Source organism: Seriola aureovittata, chromosome 3, assembly GCF_021018895.1.
Source record: "Seriola aureovittata isolate HTS-2021-v1 ecotype China chromosome 3, ASM2101889v1, whole genome shotgun sequence".
Taxonomy (NCBI): Eukaryota; Metazoa; Chordata; class Actinopteri; order Carangiformes; family Carangidae; genus Seriola; species Seriola aureovittata.
In genome coordinates this window covers 19,486,742-19,508,018 of record NC_079366.1, presented here as the reverse complement: position 1 = coordinate 19,508,018, position 21,277 = coordinate 19,486,742, and the positions used below count along the sequence as shown (strand labels likewise).

The following is a 21,277-nucleotide window of genomic DNA, read 5'->3' as shown; positions in this document are numbered from 1 at the left end:
TAGAGTGATACAATAATTTAAACTTTATTCAACAATGAATAAAAATAAATATATATTATCTACAAAAATATAAAGTGTAGACAGATTTGACATGTTTCTTTAAATTGGTCTATACTTACGCAAGTCATGAAGTCTATCACTGAAGCACCGACAACTCAATTCAGCAGTAATGTCAAGCTGAGTCCTAACCACACACAGAGGTATGACAATAGGATTCAGTGAGGCTTTCACATCAGGCCATATCAGATAAAATCAGTGACATAAAGTGGAAAGTTATTTCTTGTTCTCGAGTGTTGATGCAGTACAGTGTAATCAGGTTCTGACCCCGTATATGTAGCACAAGATAAAAGATTCGGATTGATGCAATACCAGCTGTGACGTTATGTGACACAGGACAAAAAGACCTTTCATCAAATGGGCCTCTATAGTATATAAAGCCTTCAAATGAAAGCTATGGATCATTGGTGCAATTATCAGCTTCCTTTTCCAAGCACACAGATGCACATATACATATAATAACCCAGGACAAGCACTGGAAAAAAAAATCTTGTTTTTGTACATTAAGGCTCGTTCAAACTTGGAAGCACCCAGCTTCGCCACCCAGGAGGTGGGATGTACTTGCCACTTACAAGCACTGACTGCCCCACTTTTTGCTGATGACATTTGAACATGTCAAACTTGCCAATTGCAGCTAGATGAAAAGTGAACCGCTGAGTTTGCTGCTTGCCGCTGAGGCTGTAGCTTCCAAGTCTGAAAGGGCTTTTAGGAAGATTAGACCTGGCACCAAATCCACCCAACCCCCCCCCCCCCCCCCCCCAAACCCCACCCCCACACACACAAACACAGTACAAGGGTGCACACAAAGGAGTGTCAGCAGATATGTCACTATTATCACTATTAGCATTGCATATTCAAAAGTTTTGCATGACCTCCTCCATCCCATTCATTCATCTCCTTCATTCCATAAGTGTGGTTTCACTCTCACACACACGCACACACATGCACACACACGCACACACACACACGCACACACACACGAACACACACTCTTCACACTGAAAATGTCAAGGCACTCTTGATACAACTGAAGACACACAGATCAGAACGTAAAATAAAAGTTCCTATTTTTTTCTTACAGATACAGGAAATCATTTTAACAGGAAAAATACTGTAGATAAAATATAGAACCATTAGTCACATAACAAACCACAAAAACACTTTGCAGGTGAGACAACATTGAGATAACCTGGTTAATATACTCAGTTCAGCTTCAGCCAATCCAATGATTTAGTAGTTTTGATTTCTTTATCTACTTAGTATATTAGATATCTTAAAATAACAGTAAAAAAATAGAGTTATAATAACTACAGCACAATCAGCTTGTAAAGGCATGAGTTGTATAATGAATGAAAGTGAAAATAATGAAACATTATTAGAAGATGCTTCCTTTTTCTTGAATTTTAACAGTGTCAATAAATAAACCGTGAAAAATGCAAGTAGATGCTTAGGTTACATGTTTAGGTGTGATTACACCCACACTCACACACACATACACACACACACACACACACACACACACACACACGCACACACACACACACGCACACACACACACACACACACACACACACACACACATAAATCTCTGATGTCAGACAACTCAAACACAACACACACAAACAGCAAATGTGAGCCAGTATGTGCAGTGACAATAGTAGAGCAATACCTTGACAAAAAAAATGCAAAGCAAGTGAAAACACACATGAATGTATAATGTATAAATGGCAGGATGTTTAGGAAAAGACTTGGCGATTTAATGTCCAGAAAATAAAATTGATATTAATATTTGAAAATTGAGTAACACTGATTTTTATGTGTTCTCAGGAATGTCTGATGCACAGAATACAAAGCTTTAAAAAACACCAAAATCTGCTGTTAAAGTAATCTTAAAGTAACTTTTAGTGAATGCATAGTATGTGTTGGACAGGCAAATTCCAGCATATTGTTTGCATCATCCGTTTATATTTACAATGGATGCAGAAACAAAAGTACGTGTTCTGGCATGAGCAAGAGAATAGAACATCATTCAAGTGTTAAAAAGTTTCCAAATCAACTGTTGTTACAAAATGCTGTTTAATTAATGTATTTTATTACAATTCAGTAAAATCCAATAGAATTTATGTCTGTTGGACTCACAGTCCAATATTTTCATGCTCATGCTTATGCTGTACACACAGCTAGTAAGACTTTGTAAAGGCCACATGCAGGTTTCAGAACATTAATCTTATTAACAAGAATACTTGTGTTTTTGTGTTGTATGGTCAATAATAATATCAGAGAGGCATATTAAGTATATTGGCATCTTTATGAAAATACCTGCAAATACAGACCTGTTTAAATCTTTCTACTTGAAGAGGAAGACTGAAAAAATACAATTTGACATCACTGTGAATTACAAAAAAGGATTACAAGAACCAGCACAATCGAAGGTAGAATACACAAGTTTACATGATCGCATATAGTGACCTGCTGAATAACCTTAGGGCTGCCCCAGCTACAGAACGTCATAGTCTACAAATGATAGGCTTTGTAACTGACAGAAACTGAACACAGTCTGTTTCTCTCAAAGATCTCTACATTTTTATGAATGATGGCATGAAATGTGCCTATAATGTTCCAGCAAAATGAACAAATCATTTGAAGCAATGATTTATTTATCTTTCTCGGCAGATTTTCACAGCCAATGGGAGGCTGGCTGTCACGGGGCAGCCTGCAGTCATTCATTAACAGATAAATGTTGTAAAAGAACTGATAAATGATAACAAATAATCAGTAACCGAATATGAGTGAATGTTGCAACATCTGTTCCCTGGTGACCCAAAGCCCTCAATGTGCATAAAATCAGTAAGCTGCCCAGAAAAAACTTTTCCAATATTATTACTTCACTCTCCTTTGGTGTGATTAAATGAACTACCTTTAACCTGCCGCGGAAGGTTTTATTTTATTTTTTTATAGAATGACATCATATTATGATAAAGTATCTTTCACATATCCTTTCATGTTATCATGCTGTGATTTGTTATCACACTTCCTTCTGTCATCTTTGTATAATTACTGTGCAAACCACAGTACAATCAATCTAATGGTGGCTCACCATTATCTCTCATGTCTGACTTTACATGTATCGGTATATATCTTCAACTCTGCATCACTTCTGCAGAACTACTGTACAAATAAAAAAATAAACATTTTTAACTTGACATAAGGTGATTAAAAGACTCAAAAAACTCTTTGTGCAAACTGAGAACAGTCCAGATTTTGGTTAAAACTAAATCTTCTTGCAGCAATGCTGCAGGACAATGGAAGACAGTATATGTAATAGCTGATTATCTGTCACACAATACATGACAGCATTTAGAAATAGGTTTAACTTATGTGACAACCTTGCATAAATACATTCCGCTCTATTCGGAGATGGCGGGCTTCTGAACATCTTTCCATTCTCTAAACTCTTTGGCATCCAGTTAGTACTCCACTGACCACTGTCCATCCTTGTAAACAAAACTTACCAAGTAACACTCATAAAAAACCATGATCATCCAGTCCTTTGGCTGACACTGGGTTCCATTTTGCAGTGGGTTTATTGCTATTATGGCCTGTAAAGAAAAAACAAAAAAGAAGAAAAATATTATTAACATTGTGTTTTATGGAGCTTCCCCTTGTGTACATTTACACCACGACAGAGAAGACAACTGAATACTGTCATTTTGTCTTTTCCAGATATAAATATAACCCTCCATTAGGGTAATATGCAATTTTATACTGCGATATTGATGCATGTGGTGGAAGAGTAAAGTTTTCAAAATTAACTTGGAAATTGTTCATGATTGGAGTTGACACAACTAATTAAATGCCTGACAAAACAAGGGGCTTCATTATTGATGCAGAAATCATATACGATTCTAAACCTTCCATACAATGGTCCTGCTTCATAAAACAACCAGACATATTAAAAGGACTGGCTGCTACAGGATCAACAGTATAGCAGGATCTCTGGTGGTTGAATTTAAATCATCTCACAGTACATATATTATGTCCTGCACAGCCCCACAGTACATTCAGGTTTGCAAGCATAGTGATGGAGGCTCACTTGTTTCAGGTCTGGCTTTTGGCACATCTTGTGAGTGTGTGTCAGCGGGGAGTGTGTGGCTGGTATCTCTTCGCTCAGTTGCAACCACTGTCCGTGGCACCGTGGCAGAGAGGACAAGAGGCCTCTGGTTGTGGTACTTGAGACGGTATGTTTCTGTCATACAGTTATCCACATTGAAGTATGTTGTTAGAGAAACCTCTTGAGCTGGCACCGCCTGCTCCACTCTGCATCCAGTCAGTCTTTCCTCGCTTTCACATGACGATGGGGTACTCCTCTCTGGGTCAGAGCCAGACTTGGAGCTTGCATCTGAGAAGGTTCGGAGGCCTGACATGTCAGGCTTCCTGTGAGGACTAACGTAGGATGTGGATGAAAGGCGAGGAGATGATGGAAAGGGTTCTTGAAGCATCCTCGGACGAAACACGGCATGGCTTGTTTCGCCTTGGTGAGGAGAGATCCGCTGGGTGGATCGAAGGTGAGGTGACCCTGTCGTGCCGAGCTGACGCTGATTGTTCACTTGAAGAGGTTCTGCAGTCACATTGCTGGGAGGGTGGTATGGCGGGGTAATATGAGGACGCTGGGAATCAGAGGCAACGGCCTCGCTGTTGCTGGAGCGGTAAGTGCTTTCTCTTTCCTCGGGCTCCGAGAGAGCAAGATCATCAGAGCTGTTCCATTCTGAGCTGCTGGTTTTTGTGATATGCCTCAGGGCTGTACTTTCTCTACAGTTTGTCAGCTCCTGCTGATCACTCTGCCTGTTATCGGAACCAGCAGAGTCCCTGTCTGAAGACACTGCTTTCCTGGAGGTGCAACAACTGTACTTTGATTTCCGTCTACGAAAAAGAGAGAGAATTGTTTATACCAGAGAATAATGGAAGTGATTATTCATGTACAATGGGAATACTTGAATACAATGTACACTACCTCGAACTTGGACTGCACTTTAGATGCGAATGTGAAACTTGGTCATGGTTCTTTCCCTGAGGTTTGGGTTGATGTTTACCTATAAAATATGAAATAAAGGTGATCAAAACATATTGACAGAAAGTGAGACAATTTAAAAATTGAGAATACAGTCTGTATAGCAGTCCTCCTTTTGGACAGGTCTGCACTACTGTGACAAGTAGCTATTTACATACTGTAATTACTGGAAAAAGTGTTTTTATCTTCTGACCTTGCTAACTCTGGAATGAAATTATGCAGAACATGTATTAATGCACAAAACTACTATTGTGCCCTATAGGGCAATTGATTACAAGTAGAAATATTCTAAACTATGACAGAAAATAAAAATCCCTAATAATATTAACAAATGGGAATTCATCTGCCCTAAAAAAAACAATCTCAGGAAGAGGAATAGAGTGAAAAACAGATTTAAGTACTGAGATTAATCTTCTCAGAATTGAGATTTAATTCAGAATCCTGAGAATAAAGTCAGAATTCGTCTGAATCGCAGATTTTAGACTTTAATCTCATAATTCAGATTTATTTTTCTGTGAATTCTGAGATTAATATCCAAGCTTAAATACTGTTTTTTTCACTTTGCCCTAATCTTCTTCACTAATTATGAAGTTGGCATCTGCATATCCACAGGCGCACACACACACACACACACACAATTAATTAAAGGCAGACACTAAGCAAAGACAAAGGGGCCGACACGTCTGACTAAGAAGCTGTTGCCCTCTCAGGACACAAGGTGGCAGCAGAGTGTTAATCTCACTAGACTCTCTCACAGCTGGATGAACCAGCCAGTGCACTCGCCCCATGCACCAGCGCAGCGAGAAGCAGTGTGGTGCCGAATTCCTTCCCTTTAAAAATAGACGTGTTATTTTTTTCCCTTGCTGTTGCCCTGGAGAGGTCCATGCAAGGATAAAAGCTGCCAGTTGGAAACACTGGCTCTAGATGCACATAGCCTCGATAAAGTATCAAGTGCAGCAGACTCAAAGCAGCGCATGAAACAGAAAGATATTCATGACAATGCCAGCAGCCATGTCCAGCTGTGCTATCTGAACGAGCTTTGTAGGATTATTATCAGATTAATGCCTCTGCAGGGCTGACTGGGTGAAGAGGTTAAATAAACCAGAACAAGCTCAGAAATCAACTCTGACATTAATCAATCTTCAATTACTCTCACATTATCAGCAGAAGAGGTGGATGACACTTCATCTGTTTGTTTTTAAAGACTAACAAAATAGACAGAAGTAAACAGAGAGAAGTTTCTTTTGGAAATTGCTCTCCTGTGGCAGGCACCTACTCGCACAGGGCAAAATGAAATAACCTTTCTTACACTTAATAATATAGGACATGAGAGTCATGTGTTAATATACTCAAGCCATTGTGTGTAACCCAGGGTGTGTCCCTTGTAATTACATACTGGATCTACGAAGACTTAATTCTTTTCTTTGCAAATCTTTTCCTGGAGGTTTGAGGATTAGAAGTGAGATGTAACTGACAGTAAACAGTGACATGTTCTTTTATGCTCTAAAGTTTCATACTTTTGTTATTGGTATCTCAGTCTATCCTTTTACTTCAGCTTTGTGGTTTTTAAGTTCACTTGAGTGAACTTGTTGCCAGGGGATAATTATTCGCATCCCATTATGTCAAACACTGCGTCAGGCTACATTATAATTGAAACTAAATTTACTTAACTTATCACAATCCAAAAACTAAATAAAAATGTAATATTTAATAGTCAGAACTAGGTAACTGGATGTGGGTATTCCACGCACTGCATTTAATACCTGCTGTGATTTTTACTGTGCTAGGAAAAACTAATGAAGCTCAGTAAGTATCAGAACTGACCGTTGTATGAAGGTGAGGACATTATACTTGATTTTGCATCTCCTCCCTTTTGATGCAGCTGGCTGGAAATAAGAGACAAAAATTACTCTCATGTCACGTACTACTATGTTTTCAAGCTGATTCATCAGTTAATACAGTAAATGTAAAATGTCTCAGCACAGCCACAAACAAACAAAAGAAAGACAAATAATGGACAGAAACCCATGAAAAACACTGGCAGAAACAAAGACTTTTCCAAATCATATATACGTATATATATAACTATTTTTAGTTAATTTGACAAATCATTTTCATCTCAAGGAATAATTTGTAATGAGATGTTGCAATTTATTTTTAAAATCATACCGAATAAATACCGAATGTAAATTGACAGTTACAGTTCAGTACAGTGTCAACCATCTTCCTGACATTGATCTTATACACATTATTTGAAAAGGGAATGTCATGGGAACACGTGTTGTATTTATAGTTTCCAAGGAAATCAAAAGTATTCCTGGGTGATGATGATGAGAATAGCAAACCCCTCGATACATATACTAAATATCTGAGAAATAGAAGAAATAGAAGAAAAGCATGTGGTTCATCAGCTATTAACATAATCCCTTCACTTGAAAACATATGAAACATAAAAACAGTTTCATTGTTTCTGTACAGTAGGGCCATGACTAATTATCAAATGAGAATTATTTATAGGACAGTATTTAAGATCCACAATTTGGACTGTTACTGGTATGAATTTTCAAAACAAACATGTTGTTTTTATTTAATTCAAGGGTTTCTTCCAAATTTGGGAATGGGAATAGGCTCTTAACATCAGGCTGTTACCACATCTGTAGTTGTCAGTAATCCAGTATTTACTCCACACCTCCATTTGTCCTTGTGCAGAAGTCCCCCGAAAAATTTCACAGTTGTGTCTTACCTTTGCAACGGTGCCTCTGGTGTTGATCTCTGGTCTTTAACAGCAAAGCCATCAACCCCAGGTGAGTCAGGATTGGTGGAGCCACTGCTGAGTCTATCGCTACTCTCATAGCCAGACTCTGTCCTCTGAATGGTCCAGGTGTCACTACGCAGCAGCGTCTTGGGGCCACCTTTAAGCCTGCTGCCCCTCTGTTGGTTGGCCCTGCTCTCTGACTCTACAGAGCTGTGGCTCTCAGTCTCAAGCCTCTGCTCATCCTCATAAATCGTCATTAAACACTTCTGCTTTCGATCGTCTCTGGTTCGTACATATTCCCTCTCATGGTCTCGACTTGGTTCAGCGTGCACCCTTTCCTGTGAGGAAGGCTTGCTGCGCCGCGGACTGTCATGCTGCTGTTGCCGGCGCTGCTCCAGTTCGTTCAGCACAGTGTCCACATTCAACACCTCCCGGATGGGTCTCCACGTGGACTTAGATTTATTGCGGCTTCCTCCACTTCCACCTTTTTCCCATTGTTCCTGACAGCTATCTTGATCATAGCGACTTGGGGAGGTGTTGTTTTTCTGACCATGCCCACCACCATGTGTGACCAAGGACTGTCCACGTGGCTCCTGAGATCCTCTGCTTGAATGGTTTGATGACTTCTCAGTGCGTTGATAGCTTTTTAATTTTTGGTCCGCAGGAGGCCTCAGTCCATTCTCTGGAGGAGGTGATGATCTTGCATGAGCCATCTCTACACAAAGCAGACACAGATCATTAGTGGAATGACTATTTCCACCATCTTGTGACTTACAATTATCTGCACTGTATCGCCCCTGTATGTCTTTGTTTTTGCCTCTGTAATATCAGTGTTCCCCCTATACCTATGATGCTGACACAATGCCCTACCTTTGTGTTGTGATGGGTCAGTTCTCCGATGCCCTCTGTCCTTTTTTGACGTTTCACCTGGCCTCTGCAAATTCTCCATGAAAGGTTCCTGGAATTTGTTAGGACTGCCAAGGGGATGTTTTGCTGAGGGGAAAAAAATGAAATGGCAGATGAGTTGCTGTGCTTCAATGCAGAAAACTGCACTTGATGTTTTTTGAACTTGTGATTTATTTATTGGTGCATAAATAGCATTTTCTCAGGCCTGCTGACATTAGTGGGCCAAATAATAAATAATTATTTGGCCCTGTCTTTACCTGCAGAAGACATCAATGAACTTGAAAAACAATCAGTGTTTGACATGACTGTGTACATCATTGACTGTTTTGGGGTACAACATGAAATATGAGGTTAACCTGAGGTGTTTTAGCCATCTGATGGCCCCGCAACTTGTTCTGGGTTCAAACTAATTTACAGTGTGCTATGCACTGCAGGCAATGAGCTTCAGAAACCATCATTATATCCTCAACTCTCTGACCAAGGCTCATCAGTCAGGTCATTACTAACTACTCTGTCACTCATTACAAATTCCAGTGCCGCTATAATAGATGTTTTGGTAACCTTGCATCCTTTCTGCAAATGCAGACAAAACAAAACAAAAATTCTTTACCTAAGAACAGATGCCAGTGCATCATGCATGTTAAAATACACTACTGCTTACAGATTTGCCAACACTGTAGTGTGCCTCTTTGCCTCTGTAGCAAGCAGGTCACTGTGAGAAACAGAGCTGCAGTGAAGTGCGAACATCTGCCTCCAAATCAGCACATTTACCTAACAGCTGCCACTGTCTTTCAGTTTTATATCTCAACACCTCCTTTCTGCGTCTTGGTTAGATCACTTTCTGCAGCACTGTTTCCTTCTTTATAACTGAATTTTTAAGCAGTACTGAGCTTCAAGACAATGCTTCACATTTTTGTGAAAACCTACAGTAAAATATAATGACAGTATAATAAATAGGAAACAGGTGAAGGAAATGCTCTCTTAAACACAAGGTATAAAAACTGCATGAAGCTGTGTGCATGTGCATGGCTGCTGGATGTTACAACAGTGGTGAGTAACAGCAGTGAGTAAGCTGTAGTATTATGGATTTTCAGATTTATTCATGTAGCCTAATGCTGACATAAGTACAAGACCTCTACTGAAAAAGCATGCTAGATTTAGACAACTGCCATGTAATTAACTAATACACACTTCATCACGTTGCCTGAAGTTACAGAGACACTCTCAAGCTTAGTAATGCAAGTGTAGTATAATGCTGCAGGGCAGTTGTCTTGGCTAGTTGTAGTTGGAGTGGATAAATTAAATTGGAAGAAATTAAAACTCCTATCATTATGTACTGTAGGGAAAACTAACAGTACTTCAGTAAGCCTCAACAATAATTTAACAAATGAGATTATAGCAAAAAAAAACAATAAATGTTTCAATCTGAGCTATGCTTGACTCTAATACTAAAAAAATATCTTTTACTTACGCTTATTTTCATAAAAACAAGAATGCCGTCCCATGCCAGTCAAAGTGTCTGGCCACCACACTAAAGCAGAACAATCCATCTAAACGGGCAAGGCGCCATTGCCAAAAAAACCAAAATAAAAACCAGATATATTAATGGAGGCAAACATCGGAAATGTCTAGGGGAGGAGTGAGAACTGTGGAGCAGGAGCATGAGTGCGCTTTGCCACAGGAGCAGGGATTAGGGAGGGAGGCGTGGGTGGTAATCTGCGTGCAAACAGAGGCATCATCCTCATGTCAAGTTCAAGCCAGCACACAGGGCAGGACAATCTTTCTGCCCGCGGTTTAACAACACTCTCTCAATCCCAATGCAAACCATAACTGTAATTTTTTGGAGTGACATCATTATTGTCATAGGTACTGGCATTTTTTGACATTTCATTTCATTTAATGATACTTTAAGAAAAATTGTTCAAATGCTATAATAGATATGATTTTTTTGGAAATACATTATCAGACAAATATAAATATTGTAATTCCTATCACGCTCTTATTAGTCATTAATAATACTACCATGTTGCTGTCTCATTTCACCTGACACATTACAAAAATTATTCTTCATTTGTGTGATTGTTTATAACCTGTACACCAACTAGAAGTGCAGTTAGAGAGCGCAGATCTCTGCCAGTGTCAAACAAGATACACCAAACCTTAGTGACAAAAATTCAAATTCATAGTAAATGTTTCAGATCTGCCCCAAAATGACCAAGTTCAGTGCAAATCAGCACTGACCTGTTTGTGTAACTCTGCTGACAAATAAACAGACACGAGGGAAAACATAACCTCCTTGGCGAAGCTAATCAGACCCTAATTGAGCATATGGTGACTTAAGATACTTGACCTTTATAATTAAAAGTGCACCTTTGATAAAAAGGTGAGTGTGCACGTGTACAGTCGCCTTCACGTAAGTCATTTTATTGGTTAAATATTGTGAAGAATGACTTGAATATTAGCTGCTTAAAGTTCACAAATCACTTGTGTTACAGTGACGCTCACACACTTCCTTCTCTAGGGATGTCTATTTGCATACTCTTTACAAATTAAGTGATCATCTTTCCACACTTGTTTCTCAGTGGAGGTAGAATGCATGTGGAAAATGTGGCATACATGTACTACATACACAGGCTGATGTGAAGGCCTTATCGCCGTTCTAAATGAAGTGTTTTATAGACTGTGGATGTTCTATTCTGTGAAGCAGTAAAGCAATATTTATTCCCAGGGGGGTCAAAGACCTTGTGTGTGTGTGTGTGTGTGTGTACCTGACACAAAGTTTTAATTAAAAAGGACGCTGCTTTCAAAATAAACAAAGCATACTTTTTTTAATTGCAGGCCAATAGCCATGGGATAAACAAGTTAATCCACTCTGACACGTCCACTTGTGAAAAATAACTTCTCAGAGTTTTTTTTTTTGTGTGACTACGCAGCTTATGATGGATTATGTCTATCTCGATTCAGCTCAAATTCTAAATTCAGTCATTCATTATCTGAAAAACAGGCAGTTGTTTGTCATACATACGGTCCAGAGCTTACAACGGACGGAAATGAGTGATTTATTTCTTTTTGGCAACTGACTGTGGCCAAAATATTAAACACAAAAATTTGTGTTTAATAAGCAGTAATGATATTGGAGGTAATGATCTGGAAGCAGAGTGGATTTTACCATTCTCACTTTTCAAAGGAAAGAAGGCGGCTCGTGTTTAAACCTCCACCCCCACTCCTCCTCCACTCCTCCTCCACTCCTCCTCCACTTTCATTTATCCTGAGGTATCCTGTGGTTACCTGTTGTTTAAGATGGCGCAATAACAATTTTTATAGGCCCCTACATCACTGAAATATATAATTTTTCAAAGTTAGCAGTACAAAGAACAGCTGCATCTGTCACATTGTTTGATATAACAGTAAAGGTATTGTAAAGCCTCTATATGTAAATAAAGATGTAAAGATGTGCGGATTACTGGAGGATTGTCTTACTTGTCATGTCACCATTTACTTGGGCTTTGTACCGGGGACACATCGTGGTTTGTCTTGGTGCATCTTCATTAGACACTGGACTTCCCTCAGGATTAGTGTAAAATAAAAGAAGTGGCTGGAAATGTCCCCTGATACATTTAGAGGCGACATCTTTCCATTTGGATCCAATCTGTGATAAAGAAAAGTATGATATAAGAGCTTGTAACAGACAGTAACAGGTAGTAGACCTTTGGGATAAAGCAGATTAATAGCAGAGTTCCTAACCTCCTTCACAGTAGCATCATCAAAAAACATCCATTTTGAAGATTTGGTGTGATAGGCAAAAGCTGAGTAGTGTTTACTCGAAAAACAGATCATCCCCACCAGATGTAGCTCGCTCCGTTTGGCATTTTCATCAGTGACACGGTTGAAAAGCTGAAAGAGAGCAAATTGAAGTTTGATCTCTGCATATTTCTCTGGGGGCAGATGCTAAATCCTATGAGAATAAAATTCATGTGTGTGGTTTTGATAACCCTTTTCTTCCTAACCTTGATTTTATAATATCATAACCAAAAGGAAAAAAAAAAAAGAGAGATGTGATTGGTTGAATTTTGTGGATATGCAATTTTTAGGTAAAATCTTTTCAAGCCTCAACCGGCAAATCTCTCTGCACAGTACAACAATGATGATGACGGAGATGATGCTCTCACCCCACACAAGTTCAAACGCGGGCCAAGTGAACGAATGACATCATCCGTAAGATCAGACTGCTCAGCATCCCACACAAATCCTATAGTCACAATCTCTGGACAGTTCATGAGCACACGGCGGATCTTGATACTCTGGCCACAGTCACTCTGCAAAATATGTAGGAACATATATGAAGGCCCATAATAATATCAACATTCATAACAGAAAAACGTTGAAGTCAGACAGAAATCAATAGAACTATTGTTACAAAGTGCTTTACACTACATAGATAATGTCATCAAAGATACCGGAATAAAGTAAACAAGACAGAAACCAGTCGACCAGAAATAATGTCAAAATCTCTGCAGCGTATAAAACAGAATAGGATGTCAGTGTGTAAACAACACGGCTGAGGTTAGCTGTTCCCCTGCTTCCAGTTTTTGTGCAGAAGGAAGGCTAAACATGGATCATGGATCCAAAGAGATAAAAGTGAATTGATGTTTTATTTCAAGTCTCAATAAGAAATAAATGAGCAAATTTTCCTAAATGTCAGAGTAGTCCTTTACTTTGCGGCTTAATCTCTCTGTCTCTCATACACACACTTAGACAAGACTGAAATAAAACTCATGTGACTCATCACTTCAAAATGCCACAATCAGGACTATTGCAAAGATGGAAGAGAGCCAGTAATATCTGCACATCAGTATTGTAAAGTCAGTACTGCAGTTTGATGTTTCCGGTAGAATAATGGGTTCATTGGAACAGAGCACTCAGCTTCACCACAGAGATGCACACTGAAGAGGAAGACAGTGGCAGCAAATACAGATGAGAGAAAAACAGTGGATAAGCCCTTACTGCTATTTATATCCTAACACTAGTCTGGCACCGTCTCCTTCCGGCCGCTTCAAGTGCAGTGTCACAGCAGAAAGCACAGAGTGTACTCTGCATAGTTGCAAGAATTATTTTTGTGTCCATTTTACAGTAACATGCTAACTGTTCGGCTGAACGGCTAAATTATTCATTAATAACTGCCTGTATCAAATCAGCATTTAATGGTCCAATTCAGACAGATGTTTTGACAAAACAGCTGAACAGGGAAAAGTATTGAGTCACCACTTTGAAAAGATTTGTTAATTCATTCAAGAAAAACATCACAATTAAATAAACATTAACAATTAATCACATACCGGGCAGCTTCGGAGGTCACCTGTGTTGTTTGCTGCCTGCAGCAATTCTCCAAACATGTCTGACCTGAGCCGCTCGTTCTTCCCCAACATGCGATCAACCTGTTGGCTGTGCATACAACGTGTAAACACAGAGACTGCTCATAAATAATAAAATCACCACAACCTCCACACATAACCTTTACTCATGCAGTAACAAACTTGTTATCAATAAGAACTGCTTGAAACTGGGATATATACTCCCTGGCCACTTTATTCCGTACACCTATACAATTAAATGCAATACAATAACACAGATCTTCCACAAATTCATACATTTAGGAAGATTATAATGTTCAGTTTTTGTACACGCTGACAAGGAGGTTTGAATTAAACCAAATCTTTAATAACGATTACTTTTTGCAGTGTGCAGGACTCAAGTACACATGCATGCAAAAAGTGAACTGAGCAGGCATCATGTGCTGCCTCATATTTGAGGAAATTATGAAAATATAAAACCAAACAATCGTCTGGCATCTTCAGCCTTTTGGGAAACGTCAGGGCAGACCCAGAGATGATAATCAACCCTGGCTGTTAAGTAATATGATGATTTAACTAAATCTTTAAAATCCAGTATCACAAGTGATTAATGGTGGAGCGTGTTACAGAACATGTCACGACAGTGCACATGTCAGTGATGCGTTTTTATCACTCAGGTGTCAAAAAAACACATCAAGCTTCTAAAGGTCAAGTTTAGGATCCTGAACGTACAAATTTATGCAGCACAACACTAACAGTGAAAACACTCCGATATACTGTACATATAAAAAGAGACTCAAACTACGGCTGTTGAAGTGAGGGAAAGATATTCAACTAAGAAAACTGCAATCACATCATTTTCTAGTAAACTTGTTTAATACTTTTGACATTTATTCAGCACTCACCATAACGCAGTGGTTGAGACATAATGAACAAATTCTGTGAACGGGTGTGGGTCTGAAGATGCACCACAACAGCGACACACAAACTGCAAAAGAAAAGGAAAGATTATTTAACAGATTACATTTTGTATTTACCTTTTAGCAAATGACATGTACATTAAAAAGCCATCAACATCAACTCACTACAACTACACTACGCAACTCTAACATTTAGTCATGGCAGCTGTAGGAGTCGTTCTTTGTTATTCTTAATCACCTTCATTTTTCTTCCTCCTGTAAAAACTGAGCATCTTATTATCGTCTCTATGTACTTCACATTAATGCATATCTTAGAACAGTACTGCACAGTTTTTTTCCACATCATTGAACAAATGAAATGACAAACAGCTCTGATAATAATAGTTACCTGCTCATAAAGCATCATTGCAAACTTCTGATGGGTGATGCAGGATTTGGATGAACAAGCATCAGTTGCAGTGTCTGAAACTATGTGCAAATGAATTCGCTCGAGGATGTTCTCCTATTAGATAAGAGGTAAGAGCAGATACAGTACCAGTATTGCATACATGCACATACGTACACGTGCTACATATGCACTATGGCACAGTTAGAAACACAAAGATTGAATTGTTATGTTAAAACCTTAAAAATTCTGTGTTTCCTTACAAACTGTGAATTAATCAGTCATCACTCAAACATGTATGTGAAACACTTGAAACATCTACATCTTCATGGTTATTTAATTCTGTAACAACCAACTAAATTCAAACGGATTTAAAATGGTTGTATATGATAAAATAGAGTCTGAGTCCTCCAAGTGAGAGGAGGAAGCACGATAACATTATTCAATAAAACAGTCACTGTGGAAAGGACTTATTACTTTTGAGTGTCAACGTACAAAGCACTCTGCAGCATCATCCATCAGGCCAAGTTGAAAGCGTTGCTCATCCTTAAAAGTTTCAGCTAGGGCGTTACGCAGGCTGTCAGAGGGGAGCACACGCTCTCTACTCTGCTGAAACTGGCTGAATATACTCTGAATAAAAAGAAAACAATGATTAGTTAGTTCATGATAATTGTTAAAACTATCCCTGACAACCATTATTATTGGAAATGTTTAATACCAGAATCATCAAAGAGAAATATGACATAATAAACAATACTAATAAAAACAAAACAAAGACTGATTTAGCTTTAAATGCAAAAACCGAACCTACAAACCTTTAAAGCACAGAAAATGCAGGCATCACCGAGACAAAAGTGACCTGAGAGCTGCCTCAAACTTCTCCTGAAGATGTCCAGCTGCCAAAGCACCTGCCAAGAATTCACAACAGCAGCTGAGATCGAGATATTTTATTCAAGGGTTTCAGAAGTTGGAACTGCGGAGACAGATTAAATTATTTTTGATATTAACATTGAATTAAATGCCTTTGTGTAATTAAAAAGGGTTGCTAGTGAAAACTGAAAATTAACACTGGACTCTGCAACTTTTCACAGCTTTTAATCATTTTCAGCTCATTATTTTGGTTTGCTGATCCATGTGGCTGAGTCCAGACTTCTCCTAAAATGTTTGCCAAATAAACAAGATGTTTGTTGTGTGCTGTAGTTTTACAGTTTGCGGAGTTGGTTTTGTGGTGTACTTCTGCCCTCTGGAGATCAAAAATGCTGTGTATGCTGCTTTTCAGTGTGGTGCTTCAAACTAAGTGCAGAAATGTTACAAGAAGAATGTATTGTTTGTTTGAGCATTGACATAGTTTTGTAATTATTTCAGTGTAAGTAAGTAATATAATAAAATTTAAGTTTATTTTCAGTAATTAAGAGTTGGTAGAAAATGGTTCTCACCTGAACAGCACTGTTTAGAAAACAGCTATTCTGCCCCGGCTCATTCAGCAGGCCTTTGGTGAGCGCGAGAGACAGCATGCTCCCAGGCTGGTAGGACTTCTTCAGGCCTCCTCCAGGTTTTTTGAACATCTTCACCCATGCCATGGAGTTAGAGCCTGCAACTGATGAAACAAATCCTCATGTTTTGACATGTATGCTGCACTGAAGTCCATGACAAATTTTCCCATGGGGACAATAAAGTATCGTATCGTATCGTATCGTATCGTATCGTATCGTATATTTTGTGTTTCACATAGAGGGTGCTTGTCTGTTTCTTTATGTCTCAACCCAACCAGTCGAGGCAGATGGCCACCCACCCTAGGTCTGGTTCTGTTGGAGGTTTCCTCCTGATAAAATTTTGTTTTTTCCTCTCCACTGTTGCCAACTGTTTGCTGATTGTGGAAACTGTTGGATTTCTCTCATATTGACAGGTCTTGATCTTACCCTGTAAAGTGCCTTGAGACAATGAATGTTGTGATTTGGTGCTATACAAGTAAAGTTGAATTGAATTGAACTGAATTCTTTTGGGTCATTTACATGCCATGTATATCCCATTATATATTGTTCTTCTTGAGTAATCTAAACTTGATTTAACGAAATCATACAAACTAAACATACAGGACATATTCATTCTTGTAAACTTCAGTGCATTCTCATTTTGTTTTAGTTTGCACTGATGTACCGATGGTTCAAATAGGATTATTACTGCATGGCACCGTGGAGATAAAATAAGCAGCCATGGATAAAAACTGAGTTCATCTTGGACACAGTTTTCATTACATCACTAATCCAAATGACTTATTTGGTGAGATGACAGATGAATTGTGTCATCTACCTTCTCCAGAGTTTGGAGGAGACTTGCTGCAGTTGGACATGCTGGGAGGTGGGAGCTGGTGCGTTGGTCTGGCCATGGGCTCCATCCATTTCATCCCCATGCACCTCCAGAGCGGTTTGTTGAAAGCATTGTCAGGATCAGCCACAGGGCAGTTTCAGCCATGTGCTACTGGACATTGAATGGCAACTCGATAAAATCTGGGCGAAGGAAGAAAGGGCGAGGCACACCATAAATGTAGTTACACAAGTCAACAGTGCAGCTTGGAAGACATAATGTAATAATACACTTTTCTTCATTAGATCAAACACTCCTACTCAATATAGCAGATAAAAACTAAAATTAACAATGCATGCAGTTCATTCTGAAACTATGAATTGTGAATATCATATCTGAGAACCACAGAGATAAGACCTGAGCTTTGAGTTCGGCACCACCTCTATGATCAGCCGCCTTCACAACCCTCCACAATCTCCAATCTGACCACCACAACGGCTGATGCAAGAACATGACAACATCTGAACTGTTTTTAATACTTTACAACGGCTTATATAGAAACGACAAACCCCATTCAACTTTTAAGACTTACAAATGTTCTGTTACCTTTAGATGTGTTTTGAATTGTATTTTTCACCCAGCCATTGCTTCATCACTTATACATTGTTTGCAGTAAAAATTAAATATACATAAGTAGAGTAACAGAATAATAATGCAAGGGGTAACATTACAATGAATCCTAAACATTACACTTATTGGATTGTTATTGTTACATTTTATCAATACTACTTTTTTTTTTAAACGTAATACAAATGCTAGGCTATTTTTAAACTCAAAATGCTGCAGTCTTGCTTAAATTCAAATTTGCAAGGATAGTGTACAGTTCGGCTTTGCCCTGAAATACTATTTTCTTATGAATATGATAATGTGCAATTATAATAAAAATAAATAATAAATAAAACTTTAGGGGTGTAATAATAAATATAAACAGTAGCTTTGTCTTGAAATTCCATTACATTAAATTTTAGGACCAAAAGCTCAACCCAACACCATAAAATGAAAACACAGAGCTGAAGACACTTTTTTCCTCATCTGATGCTCTTCTAGTTTGTTTAGGGTACATTTGTAATATTCATACATAGGTGGAGAGATATCAATATTTTCACTTACGATCACATGACAAGGAAAAAATTCTTATTTTTGATGTTGAACAGGCATATACTATGTTTTATATTGTTAGAGGCATATTTGTAAATGTGCCTTTAATTTATATGTTCAAAACATTACTGATTGTATGTTTGTATGTCGTCATTTCTACCACAAAATTGCATAAATATTCAAACATTTTTCATATTTAAAAATCCTATTTAAAGCTTACATTTGCTTACAAGTGCCCACATGTGTTTCTGCACCAACCTCTCTGAACACCATGTGACGCTTGTATAGGCCTATACGGTCTCACTTAAGCACCCATCTTTGCAGAAGGGTTCATAACGAGGACATAAATCCTTTATTGAACTGATTTTTTTTTGTGTTTTTTTAAACAATCCTTTGTTTTCCTGCCTTGAAAACCTCGCAATCTTCGTCGAGCGCGTTTCCACAGCAGGAGGCGTGCTGCCAGTGCTCCACCAGCCTCTCAGTCAACTGTATACGGGAACGGCGCCCGGTCAGCTACAGTAGCATAAATATGCCGCAACTTGCATTCAGGCGTTGAGAAAACAAGTGCTCTGCAGACTCACCTTAAAGGGAAGCGGTTCCTTGGCTGCTCGCCTCCAATGAAGGCGCAGGGCGGTCCAGCTGTCAACGCGCAAATCCCACGACTTCTCGCCGAATCCTGCGAATAAAACTGGCTAGAAATGACTGCAGATATGTCCAGACGCATGTAACGCACTATCTGTCATAGTGCAGCATTACCAATCCCTCCGACGCGCACACAGGCGGCAGCCCGAGTCTGTGTTTGATGCCACACAGACCCGGTCCGGACAGTGTTTTTGTTTTGTTTTTTCTCCGGTGAAAATGTGTCCCTTTCTTGTACAAGTGGGGCTGGTGATGGCCTGTGCCAGAATGTCCGACGCGGATTAGTGATGTTTTGAGACTTGAGAGGTCAAACTCCGCCCCTAGTGTAGCCTCAAGTCCACTGCTGCTGTATTGCAGTCTTCAATCCCTGCATGGCAAACTGTGTGCTGGCGGAAGGTCAGACTTCCAACTTGTCATGATGATGATGAGAGAAGACATCACATGACTGCACTGGTTTCATAATCACGCAGCACTGTGGGGACTGAACCCTGCCTGTGTTTCGTAAATGTCAAATACCAGAACAGAACACTGTTTTATGTTTTTTGTTTGGAGTCCAACTGCAATACCAAATGTGTAAATATGCCATGATTATCTTTACATGCCACAGAGAGGCTGTGATTCTTTCTTATCAGTCGTGACGCAAATAACACATAATATAAGCATTAGTGTTATCTGATAACATCACAGACATTCTCTAAATCCACCATTTCTATCTGTGACGCTGACGCTGCAGTGAACAGGACATGGAATGACAAAAATCGGGGCAGATGGAGGGCCTGGCAGGGGAAAGCCTGCAGAGCTGAGCAGGTTTTAAGAGTAGACAGGACGACTAAAAGAGGCTGATGGTGCATGCGAGCCAGCGTCAGCAAAAATTATACTCACTAATTGGTGTGTCTCTCTCCCAGTTTTTTCTACACAAGTTTTTTGTAGATCTGTCCCAGTCTGACAAAGAAAACAGTTGAGATGTTTTCATTATACAGTAAACCCATACATTTTTTCAAAACAAAAAAAAAAACAAAAAAAACAAAAAAAAGTCTCAGATTTGTAACAAATCCAGGATAAAATTAGTGATTTGGTGACGCAGTGATCTTAACACAGTGTTTACCATCAGCATGCCTCATGCCGAGTGTTCATCAGCTGCTGCTATTCTCACTCCCTGTAAATATAGTGTGCACAGGGGATCCCAGTAGATTATTTACAGTACTGTATATGTGTGTGTGTGTGTGTGTGTGTGTGTGTGTGTGTGTGTGTGTGTGTGTGTGTCCACAGCGTGTGGGTTAGCCTGTGAAAAACAATGGAAAACACTCTTCATGTGTTGTTACACGGAGAGGTTCTCACTGATTCTGAGTCCAAAAGGAAATCTGTTTCAGTGATACTCAGCAGGCACTTCTTCTATTACAGTCATGGAGAAAACAATTCAGTGATGCACTGTAACGCGGAGTTGAAACCATTAGTTGATTGATCAATTAGTTGATTGAAAGAAAAATACATGGCATGTATTTTGATAATCAAATAACTGTTCATGTCAATTTTTAAGCACACTTGTAATGGTTCCAGCTTCTCCAGTGTGAACATTTGCCCCTTTTCCAGTCTTGTGCTGTAGTAAGTATCTTTGGGTTTTGCATCAAATACAAAAAGCTATTTGCTATTTGAAGACATCACCTTGGGCTCAGGGAAATTATTCTGTTCATTAACATATATATATATATATATATACTGAATACATACGGTATA

The 21,277-nt window shown here is 39.0% G+C and overlaps 1 protein-coding gene across 1 annotated transcript; it reads right to left on the bottom strand.

Moving 5' to 3' along the window:
* Positions 1-8: 8 nt before the first annotated feature.
* On the bottom strand, positions 9-19,904 carry usp53b (ubiquitin specific peptidase 53b). Its single transcript, XM_056372518.1, has 17 exons — positions 19,486-19,904; positions 17,753-17,949; positions 16,879-17,039; positions 16,258-16,350; positions 15,938-16,072; positions 15,446-15,559; positions 15,043-15,125; positions 14,123-14,228; positions 12,956-13,102; positions 12,531-12,680; positions 12,267-12,435; positions 8,751-8,873; positions 7,869-8,595; positions 6,950-7,011; positions 5,069-5,147; positions 4,151-4,977; positions 9-3,656 (listed from the first exon to the last, which is right to left on the bottom strand). The coding sequence occupies exons 2-17, from the start codon at positions 17,850-17,852 to the stop codon at positions 3,580-3,582; spliced, it is 3,153 nt and encodes a 1,050-aa protein (XP_056228493.1). The 5' UTR covers positions 17,853-17,949; positions 19,486-19,904; the 3' UTR covers positions 9-3,579.
* Between the last annotated feature and the right edge of the window lie 1,373 nt (positions 19,905-21,277).

Coding starts and splice junctions, on each gene's coding strand:
- usp53b (XM_056372518.1), bottom strand. CDS start 17,852: ATGGGGATGAAATGGATGGAGCCCATGGCCAGACCAACGCACCAGCTC. Junction 13,103..14,122: donor GTGACCTCCGAAGCTGCCCG/GTATGTGATTAA, acceptor CATATTTTGCAG/AGTGACTGTGGCCAGAGTAT. Junction 7,012..7,868: donor CCAGAGGCACCGTTGCAAAG/GTAAGACACAAC, acceptor TCTTATTTCCAG/CCAGCTGCATCAAAAGGGAG.